The sequence below is a fragment of the Babylonia areolata genome, chromosome 19 (assembly GCF_041734735.1).
Source record: "Babylonia areolata isolate BAREFJ2019XMU chromosome 19, ASM4173473v1, whole genome shotgun sequence".
In the NCBI taxonomy this organism is placed as follows: Eukaryota; Metazoa; Mollusca; class Gastropoda; order Neogastropoda; family Buccinidae; genus Babylonia; species Babylonia areolata.
Window position 1 is genome coordinate 9,123,315 of NC_134894.1, and position 17,621 is coordinate 9,140,935.

A 17,621-nucleotide genomic window follows, 5' to 3' on the forward strand; every position below is an offset into this window, starting at 1 on the left:
CCTCGTCCTCTTCAAAAAACAAAACAAAAAAAAAATAATAAAAAAATAAAAAATAATGCCACGCCCCTTTTAACCAGTTACTCGACAAGTCTCATAAACCGGTCACCACGGGTCTTTTTTTCCAGTCATTCACGTCACTTCCCTGACAGGTTTATCAAGCATCCGATCCCTTCAACCGGCGACTGTGACTACGCGTTACACCCCAATCCTACGCGTCAGTCCGTGAACCGATCACACACACCCGCCACTTTCCCCTAACAGGTCACAGAACGCATCATCACTCCAGCCTGGTTAGCCTTCCGTGTTACCCCATCTAACCGGTTCAAATCAAGTTATGATGCTTTGAGCCTCGCCGACCACTAAGGCCATCTATCTAACCGGTTAAGCGTTATGTGACCCTCACACTCGGGGCTCCAACGCGTTAAAAAAAACAAACAGAAAAGAAACCGGTCAGTAATAAGTAAACCCTTATTACATCAACCAAAACCCACCGACACGACGCGTGCCGGTATAGCGGGCAGGCACTCCTCCCTCACTCCCCTAACCGGTTGCGCGTGTACACCTGCCAGCGCGCCTGCAGGATGACGTCGTGGGGGGTGTCGGGGTTGTTGAGGGGGCAGTACTTGATGGTGTGCGCCCGGGTCCCCGTGGCGTGGCACAGGTCGCAGCGGTACTGCTGCAGGATGGGGCACGTCACGTTGTCGCGCCCGTCTTTCAGGTTGTGGTGCGACACGATGTCCGCCGCCTCTTTCTTCTTCTGGCAGAACTTGCACTTCTTGCCCGTGCGGTCGCGGCGGCGGCGGGGGGCCCCGAACACCCCGCGGGCCTCGTCCTCGACGGCGCGGCGGGCGTTCTCCTGGCGGATCATCTCGCGGACCTGCACGCACACACGCGCGTGCCCCGTTACACTCATCACCGTGACATACATAAATCAATGGCACTCACACGCGCACGCTCGCATATGAAAATTAAACCTCGCAATGCCTGGAAAGTTATCTTTTGACTTTCTTGGCAATCTTGAAATCGATTCTCAGTTTGATTTTTTCTCTTTTCATGTATGATAGTCGTTTTCGACTATGACCATCGGAACAGCAGAGGAGATAACTGCTGTCCCGACTGGGCTAGAATTTGATTATGGTGGACAGTGTCTTGCTCCAGTTACACCCCCACTCTCATGGCCAAGAGGACAGTAATTTGAGTGGATGGGATGACTCTTTTTTTGCGAACTGAGGGGCCGAAGGAAGGAGGGTTGATTCTGGGGAGATCTAAAATCTCCACCTGTCCTATGTTTTGCAGCAGTGTTGTACCCAGAAGTGTATTTCATAAAATGCTGGCGCCTCATTTCAAATGTCAAAATTATTCGCGTTTGCAAGCAGCACGCGGTCCATGTGCAAAAAAACACCAATGTGCCAAACGATGCTCATGCGAGGAGAGTAGAAATCCTTAAAACTGGTCCCGTCTCACCCCAAATCCCCCTCGATTCAATCCATACTAGCAAGTATACCCCACGTTTCCTCTACGTGACGTGCGGTTTGATAGTGAACAATATTCACAGTATTTGGTTAACAAGCTGACAACTCAGTTGTCTGTGATCTTTCTTGCGACTGGGCAAGCAGCACATGATTTGTGTGCAACAAACCAAGTTATACGCTGAACGATACACATGCGAGAGACGAATAAAATCCTGAGAACCTGTCCCGCCCCCATCCCCACTCTTACAATGCTCCGCATGTTCTGTGTCACGTGCGGTTTTTGACAGTGACCAATATTCACATTTTTCATAAATCGGCAACCACAGAAGCTTTTCACTGAGTTAGATCTAAGATCTAACATGGAAACAATCCCCACCCCCCTTTTAATCTGATAGGTCAGTTTGTATGATCACCCACCACCACGACGCAAAAATGAAATAAAATGACAAGTAAAACAAAGGAACGCTTTTCTGCAAACACAGGAATGAAACCCCGGCAAAATAATAAATTTTTCCATGAAGGTATCGGAAATCGGAGGGGTATAACCCATCTATTCTGCAGTGCCTCGACTCCATGTGAATATCCATGCATCATTTGAATTATCTTGCAAATTTATTTCTCAAACACAATCTTCGTTCTAGATGTTAACCGGTCCTGAGGGTTCTGTTCATTTTGAGCATTCCGAATTAATTTCGCAAAAAGAAAATTTTGTCCAACGTTGAAACACTAAGGCTATTAGCATGCGGAATGAATTTTTACCTCAGTTGAAATATGCACCGAACCATTAATACGACATTAAAAGAAAAACTGGACGGCTCTTCAGATCACTAGCCTATTTGATGTGCTTTGACTTAGGATGCAATGCAAAGTGTGTGGAACCTCGACCGAGCAAAAACCTAACTGCTTGAAAACTTCACAGCTTGTTTTGTCTCAACACAACCACTACTTAGACCACTGGTGAGTTGTCCCTAATTCGCTTCGGTTACCTTTCTTAAACTGGTTCAACTTTTTAATTAAGCTTTTGTTAAATTCCAGGAAACTTGAACGGAGAATTAGTGCTGTGTAAGGTTTCGCTTCATGTTGACAAAACAACAGCAATGTTTGTGCACAGCGTGGCTGTCTTGCTAAGAGCCTTGGATTTCCGGAATGAGCCTGACGGAGTGAGAGAGGGGGTGGGGCAGAGCGAATGCGAGTGTGGTCGGTTTGGGGGAGGGGGAGTGGGGGAACAGTCAAAGCACGTCACTTTTGACGTGACGTACGCTCACCTCACCGCATCGTCCAAAAGAGTTCCAGCAACAGTGTGATACACGCAAAGCAGATCAATTTCATAGTACAATTCATCAACAATGAATCTTTACGCAGAATTGAAAAATAAATGTCATATAAACATGTAGTTATCCTACTGAATGCAGAAAACTTATTGGCAGAACGAGAGAAAATCGAGGAGGAAGAGAAGAGGGTGGGAAAGAAGAGTGTGTGTGGTGTGGAGGGGGTGGTGGGTGGAAGATTTGATTAAATTTTTCAACGCTCACCTGTTCCAACCTCTGTTTCAACGGCAGTTCCTGGTAGCGGTCGTCGTCTTCCATTCCGCCGTGGACGCGCAATACGGGCTGCTGTTTCCCCCTCTGCCAGCTGTCGCGCTGTCTGATTTGCCAGTGGTCCACATCGTCCAGCTCAACGTCCCGACCGTTCTGCAGAAGCTCGAACTTGGGATCGTCACACGTCGACAGGCGCGGCCGGAACGCCGACCTGGCTTGGAACGCCGACGAAAAAGCTCTGGAGTTCTCCTCAAACGGATTCTCGTACCGCCAAGGGTCGGGCTGCTGGAACAGGAAGTGTCCAAACCGGCTATGGAACGGAGAGGGGCTGCCGGCATTGTCCGCCACGTCAGAGCGTTGGCCGCCTAGCCAGGGAGACGGAGGCCGAACGTGCAGAAACGGCTCCACCGTGAAGTTCACTTGCTGCGGGGATGGCGACGAAACACTGACGTTTCTGAACTTCGACTCCGGCCTGCCAGCTCCAACCTGTCTGCAGTAGTCGGAACTGCGTAAATCTGCGTTGAAACCTTGGTAGGGACTGAGGAACGAGAAGTCTTCGGAAATGTTCAACACGTCGGCGCATTCGCCGTTCGAACTAGGTGACGAATGTGTTCGACTGCTCAAAGCAACATCTCCGCTGTGGGTGCTGTCGCTTGAACTGTACGCGTCCATACCAGCAGAACCGTCAGAGGCACCTCCGTCACAATACCAGTTGAAAACCTGATTCGTTGGGAAAAATGCTTCCATGGTTATTTTTTAATCACTGTCGAACTGGATGAACTATTGGTATTTTTATTTTTCTTTCTATTGCTTGTTGGCAGCAAGATGACTTTCCGTCGTATACCGAACAACCGCTTGGTACGAACTGTGTTGTCAATGATTTTCGCTCACTCAGACTCCGTGATTTTTTTTTTTTTTTTTTTTTTTAACGAGCGTTCACACCGTCGTAACTTCAATCTGATTGGCTAGTCCGACTCAGTGACAGGGACTCGCACGTGCACCTGTGGGCGGAGTCAAGCAGGCAAGCAGATTAATGACACTCACCGTGTTTTGCAAACATCTCTCTTTTAGCGCCGAGTGGGGTTGGGGAAATGGAGTGGTGGTAGTGGTAATGGTGGAGGAGGTGGGTTTTTTTTTCTCTCCCGTGAGAAGAGTGGTGTTATGAGGGTGAAGGAAAACTGTGACGAACTCGGGTATAACTTTTGTGTTGTCATACACTGTGGTTAGTTTTAAAAACAGGGAAGAGTTCGAACAGTTCTATTGTCTTTCTACTGGGGGATTTTTTCTCCCAGCTTTTTCAGTCAGAATGTGAAGTAAATTTTCATTGTAAGAAGTTTCTAATGACATTCTTTATATCTTTATATGTTCGCCATACCCTTGTGTGTGTGTGTGTGTGTGTGTGTGTGTGCATCCATGTACCCAATTGTGGTTGTAGCGGTCAGTGGTCAGTAGTGGGCAATGGTCAATTATGGTCAGTCGTCAGCATATATATAGTGGTATGTGGTGGCCAGTAGTGGTCAGCGGTCAACAGTTAAGTGATGGTAAGTGGTCAGTAGTTATCAGTTTGGGGAAAAAACTACCAGGACGTCACGATAATGCACTCATGTGACAAAACAGCGCATTATGAAGATTATATGTAGAGGTCAGCAGTGACAAGTAATGGTCAGTGGTGGCCAGCAATATCCAATAGTAATTAGATTATGGTCAAATCAAACCAAGGCGTCGTAATTGTGCATACAAACTGATGCAAACTTAACTCTGATAGTGGTCAGCAGTGGTCAAACACCTACCAGTAGGCCTACACATAATCATGCCGATATGTGACAACATAATGCAGTCTGAGCACTTTTGGATTGTGGTCAATAGTGGTGGTCGGCAGTGGGGGTAACATTGACCTGGGGGAACATAGACCTTGGGGAATATAGACGTAGGGGAACATAGACTCAGAAAACACAAATTTGGGGGAACTTAGACCTGGCTGAAAGGAATCTTGGGGGAACATAGAGCTGACACATGTTTATCCAACCATTTTCAATTTTTGTTTTAAAAATTTAAAACTTTAATTTCACACACACACACACACACACACACACACACACACACACACACAAATATATATACATATGTGTGTGTGCGTGTATACATACATACATACATGTGTGTGTGCGTGTGTGTGTGTGTGTGTCAAACGTGTAAATATCATAAGTACTGCTGTAACTGGAATTATACAGGTAAGTGTCGTGCAAACTGTCTATTCTGAGTAAGAAAACAAAACTTTCTTCTTTTATGTATATGAATGGTCACGACAGAGGAACCAACGCTCTCCTCAGTCACCATGGCAGATACAGGTTTCTTACTTACAACTCTTCCCCCCCACCCCCCACCCCACCCCCACCCCCCAAGCACCCCGCAGTCGGCATAGGAACGTGGGGTTTACGATTTAAACATGAAAGTATATCAGGGAGAAGTGGGTGTAACAATGTCTGTTATACACACACACGTGTGTGTGTGTGTACTGCACATTCATGTGTCAGTTGGGTTTTCCCCGGCCCGGATGAGCACACACACACGCACACACACACACACACACACACACACACATGAGCACGTGCACTAACACACACACACACACACACACACACACACACAGGGACAACACAGCCCATCTCCCTCCCACCAAAGCAGCAAGAACAACAAAGAGGCCGGGAAGGGAGAAAAAAACAAAATAAACAAAACAGGAAACAGACGAGCAGGCGATGAACGACCTGTTGACGGGCCCCGCGCCGGCTGGGGTCAAAGGCCACCTTGGCAGGGTCACATGGGCCTGAGCTCGACTGACATCGGCAACTTTCGGAGATTACCGTCGCCGCCATTGTTTTTCCTGTTAACCTTTGACCGTCACAAACTGTCATGGCGAAACTAGGTCACGAAAAAAAAAAGAGAGAGAGAGGGAGGGAGAGAGAGAGAAGAAAAAAAAACAAATGACGCGATCAAGCCATACTATTCTTGTTATTTTACCAGTTTAGTATTGTCATTGACTGATTTTTGAAATGCTTTTGCTTCTTCTTGGTTTTATTTTACCATAACAGCTCCTGAGATTAACACACGTTAAAACAAGCGACTCCCTCTGCTTCTTTCGCTCGGCATTTGTTGACCACCCCACCTCCTTCAGTATCTCACGCTTCTTTTAAAATCAAAGCCTGGTCGGGACATACGAGGGCAATAACCGGCAAGGGCGCGCGCAGCCCGCGATGAAACCTTGTCAACAACAAGGACTGAGAAACAAGCAATCAGAACCATTATTTCAAGCACATCGCGCGATAGAAACTTGATTCCCGGCCGACAGATGAAATAACTATGATGTCTTTGAGGCGTTATGCTTTCCGCCTGTCACCTCCGGATAAAACAACAACAGAGCGCGCGCGCGCACGCACACACACACACACACACACAAACACACAAACGCGCTATATATATATATATATATATATATATATATAATATATATATATATATTTATATAGTGTATATAGTATGCCTGTATCAGGCTCACGAAGAGTACCAGAAAGTCCAACAGGTCTTCCCGATATTTCGAAGTCTGGCCTTCCTCAAGGGACTTAAAATACAAATCGCAGGAAAGCAGTCCCAGTCAACATATATATATATATATATATATATATATATATATATACAGAGAGAGAGAGAGAGAGAGAGAGAGAGAGAGAGAGAATGTTGAATGTTGTTAGAAATGTTGTATGTAGGCCTATATTGTTGTTACTGACACTTTGAAGTTATGGAACCGCGTGGCAATTGGTAAAAAGTCAAAATGTTCGTATATACAGAATGATCCTTGTGTTACATATTTTACAATACTTGCTCGAACGACTGTTGACTGTTGTGAATGGCTTGCTTTAAAGTATGTAATACTCATGTATGTAAGGAGATAAGAGAGAGGGGGCTGGGGGGCGGGGGGGGCGATGGGGGCGGGACGGGAAGGAGGGTGAGTGGTGAGGGGACGTGGGGGGGGGACGTACGGGAAGGCGAAGAGACGAAGAGACACTAAAAATCATGACACCCTCTGAAACTGAACAGAACTCATATGTTCACGCAGAGCACCGACGCTTTGGAAGTGACGTTTTTGTGGCGTTGTTTTGGGTATTTTTCTCCGTGCAGCACGTGCGTTTCAGGGCGGTCTTTTTTGAACAGCGGAACTGGTGACAGCGGGAAGAGACGCCGTGTATGCCTTTAATTTAAAAGCTTGTTAATTTCGTTTCATTTCACGGGCGTCCAAACTTTCAAAGAAAGGAAATGCACTCTTTCTGTGTTTTCTTACTTTGATTCTTACTATTGTTGTTTATTGTTGCTGGGCTTTTGCAAACACACACACACACACACCAACGGTAATACATAATGGTAACCTTGAAGTGCACTCCATCAGTTTTGTCAGAGGGTGTATATATGTTACTCGCTGTCGCTTCTGCAACAGATAAGTGTTCAGATGATGTAATTATTGTTATCAGCCTCTGACTGATAGCTAGCTATAGAGCTGGCTATGGACTGGATTAGTACAGCCACATCAGGAGCTTCCAGTGCGACAAAGAGCGTTGGTATCGTGGTGATGTAGTCCGAATAGGACGCGAGTTTTCCACGGGTTCGAGCCTCGAAGTTCAACAGATGGGGATTTGGGGGATTTTTACTTTCCCCCTGCACTGGACATTGAGTGATAGTGGTCTGTGTACTGGTCTTTCGGATGGGATTATAAACTGAAACCCCGTGTGTAGTATGCACTAAACGCATATAAAGGACTGATCCCACGGCAACGAAAGGGTTGTCCCTGGAAAATAAAAATTCTGAAGAAAATATTCACTTTGACACTATGACGACGCGGGAAATTGAAATGAAATGAAAAATCCGTTTTTCATCTGTACTTTGTTGACCCAATGAACTCGTGTGCCGAAAACATTTTGCATTATTTAGATCTGGGAGTCAAATGCTATGTTGTTTTGGTCAAACAGAGAGATTTTTTTTTTTGTCAGAACGAACACGCTTTGAATTAGGGAAATACACACACACACACACACACACACACACACACAAGCGAAACAGGATTAAGTCCAGTGCTTCGGGAGGGTGTCATTTCCATAGTCTGACATATCAATAATAGTTCGACGTGTCATCGGTCCGACGCAGACACACAACCTTGCGCCGCACACCCTGAAATCACATATAGTATTTCATGATTTAAAAAAAAAATCACACAAAAATCAGCGCTGATGCTCAGGCAGATAAAATAGTGATCAAAAGAATGTGCAAAACAAAGTTTACAAATATTCTAAACTCTGTTATTTGGATACATATATATCTGTCCAACTGTCCATGCAAAAATGTATCCGGAACAGTCCAGAGAAAAATAGATTCCGTGATATCGGTCACTACACTATTCTAGTCACTATATTCTATCACTAATTACACATTGGGCTCCTTGGTAACCATTTGAAACAAAAAAGCTGTTACTTCTTTATCTTATTCGTCGAAGCCTTGTTCTAACACTAATTCATCAGATTTTTGCAGTCTAAAACGTCGAGTCGATCGACCTGTCGCCATCTTACCGAACGCGTCAAGTCTAAATTTAGACTTTTGCGAGTTCGCCTTTGGAACAAGGTTGGAAACGGTCAAGGGAGGGAAATACGTTTTGAAATATCAAACTGTTATATATTACTTCCCTTAATGTGTTTCGGTCTCTTGAATAATCGTGATATTTTTCCACATACATGTGTGCGTGGAGCAGCTTCGATGCTAACATCCAGGGTAGCAACGATCCGACAGGGCTGCAGACCGACGTGTCATCACTCCCGTGACGCATTCTTTTGTCTGTTCGTCCGACGTGGCTTTGGTCCGACGTTCGATAGTCCGAAATAGCTCTTTTCTGCACAATGTCTGCCATTCCTGGGCTGGGTGGGGAAAAAAAAAGCAAAAAAAAAAAAAAAAGGCAAAAAAAAAAAAAGCATGCCCATTACATATCTCAATTCCCTGGTTAAATAAAATTTCGTTCCTCTCTCTCTCTGTCTCTCTCTCCGCGTGCCTCAACGTCTTCCGGCTCTGTCTGTGTATGTCCCTGTTTCTCTGCCTCTGTGTGTGTGTGTGTGCGTCGCGCGCGCGTGTATGTGTGTGACTGTGTCTCTGTCTGTATCTGTGTATCTGTTTTCTTGTTTTAAAGCCAGCATGTACCCTTCCATAAACCACAGTATAGGTGTATACAACCAGATGTATGCTGTACGTTGAATACCATATTCACATATGTACTTTTACATTTACGTACGTATGTGTGTGTGTGTGTGTGTGTGTGTGTGTGTGTGTGTGTGTGTGTGTGTGTGTGACACAGAGAAGATAAGACTAAGAACCGGCTCAGACTTGTGCGTCAGTGCTCTTTGCGCTCTTGTCTATGCAGTGGTACAAATTCAATGTAAGTAACAGACACACACACACACACACACACACACACACACACACACACACAGAGAGAGATCTCTCTCTCTCTCTATCTCTGTCTGTCTCTCTCTATATATATCTATATATATATATATACATACACATACATATCGAGAGAACGGCATGTCGTACGAGGCAAAAGCAATATCACTACCGTAATATATATATATATATATATATATATATATATATATATACATATCGAGAGAACGGCATGTCGTACGAGGCAAAAGCAATATCACTACCGTAACACAACTTCAGTTACAACGAGTTCATCTCCAGATTCAAGGCCAGCAAAGTGTCACGGGCCAAACTGATAATGCAAGCCGCTGATTATCGATATCAAGTCGATTGATTATGTGATACCTGTCTGAGTAGACCGAGCAAGATTTCAGAATATGATCGAGGCTCATATTCGCTGGAGCTTGCGGTAGCACGGTGTGTTGTTTCTTTTCGTGGTTTGACATCCGTGGGTGGCCAGGCCGAAATCTACGCTTAACATCATGAAAGAAGAGCTTGTGGTTGTTTTGTGTGTGGTGGTTTTATGTTCGCTTCAGAGGTAAGTTATATTTGTTCACGTCGATATATCACTGCATCTTTGATTTCTTTGTTTTGATATTATTATCCAGTTTTTCATGCTCATGATGCATTGGTTGAATGTATAATTTTATAGTAACTATATATATATATATATATATATGTGTGTGTGTGTGTGTGTGTGTTGTGCCCTTTTTCCGCGATTATTCATATACCTGCTGTTTGCAGTATTGTATTGGTGGATACTGATCTTGTTTTCAATTCAACTTCTATGTCTTCATGTGCTCTTGTGTGGTACAATGCACTAATATATATGTATTGTTGCATGTGAGGCGCTTAGAGCCCATTTACGGGGAGTTTGCGCCATTTCAGTACAATATATATATATATATATATATCAATCTACGTATGTATGTATTCATATATGTATGTATATATGTATACATCATGCACGTATCTAGCCATCCACGAACAATTCAGATTCGTCCTTAGCCCCCCCCCCCCCCCCCACCCACCCCCAATTCTCCCCCCTCCGCCCCCTCCAACCCCACCCCCATCCGCCCTCCATCCAGACACTCTCATCACCATCACCTTAAATCTCTGACCATCCACTCAGAACGGCAGAGGCGGACCGCGATTCCGGCTGCCCCAGTTACGGGTGCCTGCCCTCGGGTACCTTCGCTCTCAGCTCCGACGTTCCGGGTGCGGACGGAAGTCCAGTGGGCACCCGCTGGACAGTGCTGGTCAGCGGAGAGAAGGACAAGGGGACCTCCCGCTTCGGATGTCTCAGCTCTCAGGAGGGCGTGGCCTGTGTCACTCAGAGGTATGAGAGTGAGATCACTTCACTTCAGTTCAGTTCAGTTACTCAGTTTCACTTTCAGTTCCTCAAGGAAGCGTCACTGCGTTCTGACAAATCCATAACATGCACTGCACCACATCTGCCAGACAGATGCCTGACCAGCAGCATAACCCAACGCGCTTAGTGAGGCCTTGAGTGCATGCTAATAATTATATTTGTGCGTGACCTATCAGAGTGGATTTTTTTCTACAGAATTTTGTCAGAGGTCAACACTCTCATTGACATGAGGGTTCTTTCTTTTTCAGTGCGCAAGGTGCGCGCTGCACGCGCCGGGACCTCGGTTTATCGTCTCATCCAATCGACTAGACGCTCAGTTTGATTTTCCAGTCAAACTTGAGAGAAAGGGCGAGAGCGGGATTCGAACCCACACTCACGGTCTCTCTATACTGGCAGCTGAGCATTTTAACCATTCTGCCACCATCCTCCTTAAGATACTCAAGGAGGCGTCGCTGCGTTCGAACAAATCCATATGATTATGCTACACCACATCTGCTAAACAGATGCCTGACCAGCAGCGTAACCCAATGCGCTCGGTCAGTCATCTCCGACTATGACCAACAGAACAGCAGAGGAGGCAACTGCTGTGTCCAGAACAATATCTGGGCTAGAGTTTGACTATAGTGGAGACCGTCTTGCCCAAGTTGCACGCCCCTACTCTCTTGCCTCCCAAAGAGGATTTTGGGACAGTCTCGGCATTGGGATGGTTCCCAAAACGCCAACTAGCCCCCAAGGCTGCAGGACTAAGAAAGAGCCAGTGCAATTTTGCCTCCTAGTTTGAGAGTCCTAATCCTTCACAAAAAAAGACTTTAAACTGTAAATGATTTCCCATTTGCAATGGAGAAACCGCTGTTAATAACACCCCTCTCACTTTGCTTGTTGGCCCAGATGTAAAACTTATGTCAATCTGCGATGATATAAGCTGAGTGTTTTTGACTCACTTGTGTAAACAAAGTGAGTCTATGTTTTAACCCGGTGTTCGGTTGTCTCTGTGTGTGTGTGTGTGTGTGTGTGTGTGTGTGTGTGTGTGTGTGTGTGTGTGTCCGTGGTAAACTTTAACATTGACATTTTCTCTGCAAATACTTTGTCAGTTGACACCAAATTTGGCATAAAAATAGGAAAAATTCAGGTCTTTCCAGTCATCTTGTTTAAAAACATATTGCACCTATGGGATGGGCGCAAAAAAAAGTAGCCTCATTATATGCAAACTGCATTTACTGTTATATCTATATTTTTTGTATTCTCTAAACTTGGCACTTTGACCTCTTATTCTGACACAACAAGAGGAGTCATCATTAGCCTTTTTTGTTCAAACAGGAACTTCTTTTGCTAAGCATGGAATTTTTATTTATTTTGCAAGCGTTTCAGAGTTTCAGAGTTTGTTTATTCCCATTAACTCTTTTGAGTCATAGAGAAACAAGGAAACATGACAATAACAGGATGACGGCCACAGAGGAAGAGCGAAGATAATTTAAAAAGAAGACACAAAAGGGGGGATAATACAAATGGGGGAAAATAAAATGATATAAAAGGCCAAATGTAATCATCAGTCTGGTACAATGCAATAGAAATGGACAAATGCACAGATCACAACTTAGATTTACAATACGGCTCTGTATCAGACTAGTTGAGCCTGAACTGGGAACTGGGGGGGTTAGTTGGAGCATAGCATTAATAATGACATGGTGTAACAAAATAAAATACACAATAATTTGCATGTTATTTTAGCACCCATTTGCCAGTAATACTATACTGGGATTGGTTTGATACATACAAGAGAAAAAAAGACATAAATATATATATATACATATACATAATACATACATATATATATATATATATATACATACATACATACATATATATATATATATATATATATATATATATAGTTGTAAAAAGGTGTTTTTGAGAGAGTGGTTCGATTCTAATAGAAGAGAGAGGGGAACAGACAGGGGGATATAGGATCAACTAATGATGCACTCACTCACTTGCACTCACTCACTCTCTTCTCACATCAATAGCAGGGCCACATGGAGTGGTTTTTATAGAGTGCTTACTTTACAATACAGCACACACACTAAGCAGTTCACCCTACTTAGCAAAAGCAACACACACTGCTTTTTTGGTGCAGATAGTAAAAAAGGGAAATTACTCTGTAATTAATGCTAGGGGACTTAATTTATCAAAAGTGAGTCTTGAAGGCCTTGCCTCTCTTGTCTTGATTATATAACACACAGAGCAGCGACACACGTTTATCACAGTCACATCTCATAACGTGCTCAAACATAAACGTGGAATTCACTCATGAGACAGCAGACACACCGCAGTGTATTATTAACTAAAGAAATTAATTATTGCAGTAAAATTATGTGATGCGATTTGATACATTCACATTTGTAGCCATGCAAATCAACAATGTTAAGACTTCAATGGCTAACTTCAGTGGTGGCATTGTATACTGATACAATAAAACGAATGTATATTATTGCGGTGGTATATATATATATATATATATATATATATGTGTGTGTGTGTGTGTGTGTGTGTGTGTGTGTGTGTGTGTTCATACTCGCGAATGTGTGTGTGTGTGTGTGTGTGTGTGTGTGTGTGTGTGTGTGTGTGTACGCACTTGCGCGTGCGTGCGTGCGTGCCCACGTCAATTCAGCGTGCCACCCCCCTTTTTGTTTTTCTTTTTTTCGCATATGTCATTATACACGTGCATCTAAGTATTTTAACTGCAGCTTACCTTCAAACGCACGCCCCTTGCAGTACACATGTATCAAAGTATTCTAGCTATGACCTAGGTTCAAGCTCACGCCCCTTGGACTACGCATGTATCTAAGTATTCTTACTTACAAGCGCATTTCCTTTGCATTACGCATGTGTCTAAGTATTTTTACTGTGATCGACTTTCAAACGCACGCCCCTTTGAATGCACGTGCATCTAAATATTCTTACTGTGACCTACCTTCAAACGCACACCCCTTGCAGTACGCATGTAACTAAAAGTCTTCTAACTGTGACCTACTTTCAAATACGGCACGCCCCTTGCAGTACGCATGTATTTAAAGCTTTTCTAAGAGTGACCTACCTTCAAACGCATGCCCCTTGCAGAACACGTGCATCTAAGTATTCTAACTGTGGCCTACCTTCAAACGCATGCCCCTTGCAGAACACGTGCATCGAAGTATTCTAACTGTGGCCTACCTTCAAACGCACGCCCCTTGCAGCTTGCAGTACACATGTATCTAAGTATTCTAACTGTGATCTGCCTTCAAAGGCGTGTCCTTTGCAGTACACATGTACCTAAGTATTTTAACTGTGACTTCCTTCAAACACACGCCCATTGCAGTACACGTGCATCTAAATATTCTAACTGTGACCGACCTTCAAACACGGCACGCCATTGGCAGTACGCATGAATCTAAGTATTCTAACTGTGACTGACCTTCAAACGCTAGCCCCTTTGCAGTACGCATGTATCTAAAAGTTTTCTAACTGTGACCTACCTTCAAACACGGTACGCCCCTTTGCAGTACGCATGTAACCGAAGTATTCTAACTGTGGCTTACCTTCAAACTGTGACCTGCCTTCAAAGACATGTCCTTTGCAGTACATATGCATCTAAGTATTTTAACTGTGACTTCCTTCAAACACACGCCCATTGCGGTACACGTGCATCTAAGTATTCTAATTGGAGTGATGGCCTAGAGGTAACGTGTCCGCCTAGGAAGCGAGAGAATCTGATCGCGCTGGTTCGAATCACGGCTCAGCCGCCGATATTTTCTCCCCCTCCACGAGACCTTGAGTGGTGGTCTGGACGCTAGTCATTCGGATGAGACGATAAACCGAGGTCCCGTGTGCAGCACGCACTTAGCGCACGTAAAAGAACCCACGGCAACACAAGGGTTGTTCCTGGCAAAATTCTGTAGAAAAATCCACGTCAATAGGAAAAACAAATAAAACTGCACGCAGGAAAAAAAAAAAAAAAAGGGTGGCGTTGTAGTATAGCGACGCGCTCTCCCTGGGGAGAGCAGCCCGAATTTCACACAGAGAAATCTGTTGTGATAAAAAGAAATACAAAATACAAATACAAAATACAAATAATTGTGACCGACCTTCAAACAAGGTACGCCCCTTGCAGTACGCATGTAACCCAAGTATTATAATCTGTGGCTTACCTTCAAACACTCGCCCAATTGCAGTACACATGCATCTAAGAATTCTAATTGTGACCCTACCTTCAAACGCACGCCACTTTGCAGTACGCATGTATCTAACAATTCTAATTGTGACCCTACCTTCAAACGCACGCCACTTGCAGTACACATGCATCTAACAATTCTAATTGTGACCCTACCTTCAAACGCACGCCACTTGCAGTACACATGCATCTAACAATTCTAATTGTGACCCTACCTTCAAACGCACGCCACTTGCAGTACACATGCATCTAACAATTCTAATTGTGACCCTACCTTCAAACGCACGCCACTTGCAGTACACATGCATCTAAGAATTCTAATTGTGACCCTACCTTCAAACGCACGCCACTTTGCAGTACGCATGTATCTAAAAGTCTTCTGTGACCTGTCTTTGAACACGGCACGCCCCTCGCAGTGGCTTCGTGGCAGTGGACCAGCTGAAGGGGAACATTGCCTGGCGCTACGACCACCTGACGTCACCCTCCATGCCCATCTTGGACGTCGAGGGGGGAGTGATTGGTACTGATGGGCGACACCTCGTCAAGGTGGGTTGTATGTGTATGTAATCATGATCGTCGTCGTCGTCGTCGTCGTCGTCGTCATGGTCATCATCATCTCCTCCTCCTTCTTCTTCTTACCTCCTCCTCCTCCTCTTCTTCTTCTACTTCATCTTCTCTTGTTAGTTGTTGTTATTGTTTTGTTTTTTTTCTACTTCTCCTTCTTCTTCTTCTTCTGTTTTCATAGGATGCCTGTAACTTCCAGTTTCTCTCGTAACACCAAGTGTCGTTTAGAGACTTCCATCTCATGCTCACTGTTTTGCACGCAATAATCAAATATATCCTTCTTCTTCTTCTCCTCCTCCTCCTCCTTCTTCTTCCGTAACTTTCTAAAGAGTCACTTGGGCGCCGATGGCACAGATTCAGTTTCAGTTTCAGTAGCTCAAGGAGGCGTCACTGCGTTCGGACAAATCCATATACGCTACACCACATCTGCCAAGCAGATGCCTGACCAGCGGCGTAGCCCAACGCGCTTAGTCAGGCCTTGAGAAAAAAAAAATTACTACCTTTTTTTTTTTTTTTTTTTCATATTATAATTATTATTTATTCATTTATCTATTTATGTATTTATTTACTTATTCATGATAGCACAGAGCTGTTCACCAGTCCAGGTCACACCCTGTGTCTCTGCTAACAGTTTTCCTGTCCAGTCTGCATTGTTGTTCGTTCGTCGTCGTCGTCGTCTCTCTCTCTCTCTCTCTCTCTCTCTCTCTCTCTCTCACTGGTTTTCAGTGTGAGCAATATTTTGAATATGTGGATAAAAAGTGTTTTAGGGACTGTTTAGTAAAATTACGGCTTGGTTTGCTCCCAATAAATGGATCATTGTTTTAGAAGAACATTCAAATGTAATTCAAATTACGCATGTAAACGTTGTAATGTAATCGAAGATGAAAACCATTTTATAAACAATTGCTGTCCTTTACAATGACCTGCGGCAAAAACATCTGAACTCTGAAGGTCAATCGTATGTTCACTTGATGAAGAATGGTTCTGTTTACAGTATTCGTAAACTATGCGTTTATATATTTAATGCCCTGAATTCTGTGACAACAATGATGAAAGTTAGAATTAATTTACAATGCACGAGAAGCACTTTTGTTCTACAGGTTAAGTTAGTACGTATTTTACATTTTGTTGTGGTTGAGTGATCACCATATTGTGTACTTTTGACCTCTTTCTAGGGGCCGGAGGCCTGGAGATTAAAGTTTTGTTCTTGTTCTTGTTCTTGTTCTTGTCTCTCTCTCTCTCTCTCTCTCTCTCTCTCTCTCTCTCTCTGTATATGCATAAGGGTGTGTGTGTTTGGGGATGAGTGTGTGCATATGTGTGTGGGTGGGTGGGTGTGAGTGTGTGACAGTGTTCCCTTCCATTATATTTTTATGATGATGATGGTCCGTTGATTAGCATTATAATTATCATTAGTAGTAATAGTAGTAGTAGTGGTAGTGGTAGTATTTACTATTGTTATTATTGTTGTGTCTTATCGTTACTGTTTTTGTTGTCACAAGGACAGATTGGAAGACTAGGCAATGCCTAAAATCTTTATCCTTGAGTAATAAAGTTTTTGAATCTTTTTTTTTTTTAATCTCTCTCTCTCTCTCTCTCTCTCTCTCTCTCTCTCTCTCTCTCTCTCTCTCTCTCTCTCTCTCTCTCTCTCTCTCTCTCTCTCTCCTCCATCGTCTTTTTCTCACAGCAGTTCCCTGGAGGATCGCAGTATCAATAGATATGATTGGCAGGGCACCGAAAATACACTACCACCACCACCACCACCACCAACAACAACAACAACAACAGTTTCAGTTTTTCAGTTTTCAGTTTCAGTAGCTCAAGGAGGCGTCACTGCGTTCGGACAAATCCATATACGCTACACCACATCTGCCAAGCAGATGCCTGACCAGCAGCGTAACCCAACGCGCTTAGTCAGGCCTTGAGAAAAAAAAAAGAAGGTGAATAAATTATTGATAAGC

The 17,621-nt window shown here is 44.0% G+C and overlaps 2 protein-coding genes across 2 annotated transcripts in view; one reads left to right on the forward strand and one right to left on the reverse strand.

The window, feature by feature from the left end:
* Positions 1-532: 532 nt before the first annotated feature.
* On the reverse strand, positions 533-3,840 carry LOC143294286 (uncharacterized). Its single transcript, XM_076605721.1, has 2 exons — positions 3,005-3,840; positions 533-877 (listed from the first exon to the last, which is right to left on the reverse strand). Exons 1-2 carry the CDS (start codon positions 3,755-3,757, stop codon positions 533-535), a joined length of 1,098 nt encoding a protein of 365 aa, XP_076461836.1. The 5' UTR covers positions 3,758-3,840.
* Positions 3,841-9,932: 6,092 nt separating this feature from the next.
* Positions 9,933-17,621, forward strand: part of LOC143294057 (uncharacterized) — a 17,025-nt gene continuing 9,336 nt past the window's right edge. The window contains exons 1-3 of the mRNA XM_076605472.1: positions 9,933-10,058; positions 10,653-10,859; positions 15,516-15,645. Coding sequence (XP_076461587.1) covers positions 10,003-10,058; positions 10,653-10,859; positions 15,516-15,645 — 393 coding nt within the window. The 5' untranslated portion in view covers positions 9,933-10,002. The remainder of the gene's footprint in view (positions 10,059-10,652; positions 10,860-15,515; positions 15,646-17,621) is intronic.

What these genes read in the sequence shown, in the direction of transcription:
- LOC143294286 (XM_076605721.1), bottom strand. Translation starts at nt 3,757, where the DNA reads ATGGAAGCATTTTTCCCAACGAATCAGGTTTTCAACTGGTATTGTGAC. An exon ending in TGAAACAGAGGTTGGAACAG is followed by an intron (nt 878 to 3,004) that starts GTGAGCGTTGAA and finishes GTGTGCGTGCAG; the next exon opens with GTCCGCGAGATGATCCGCCA.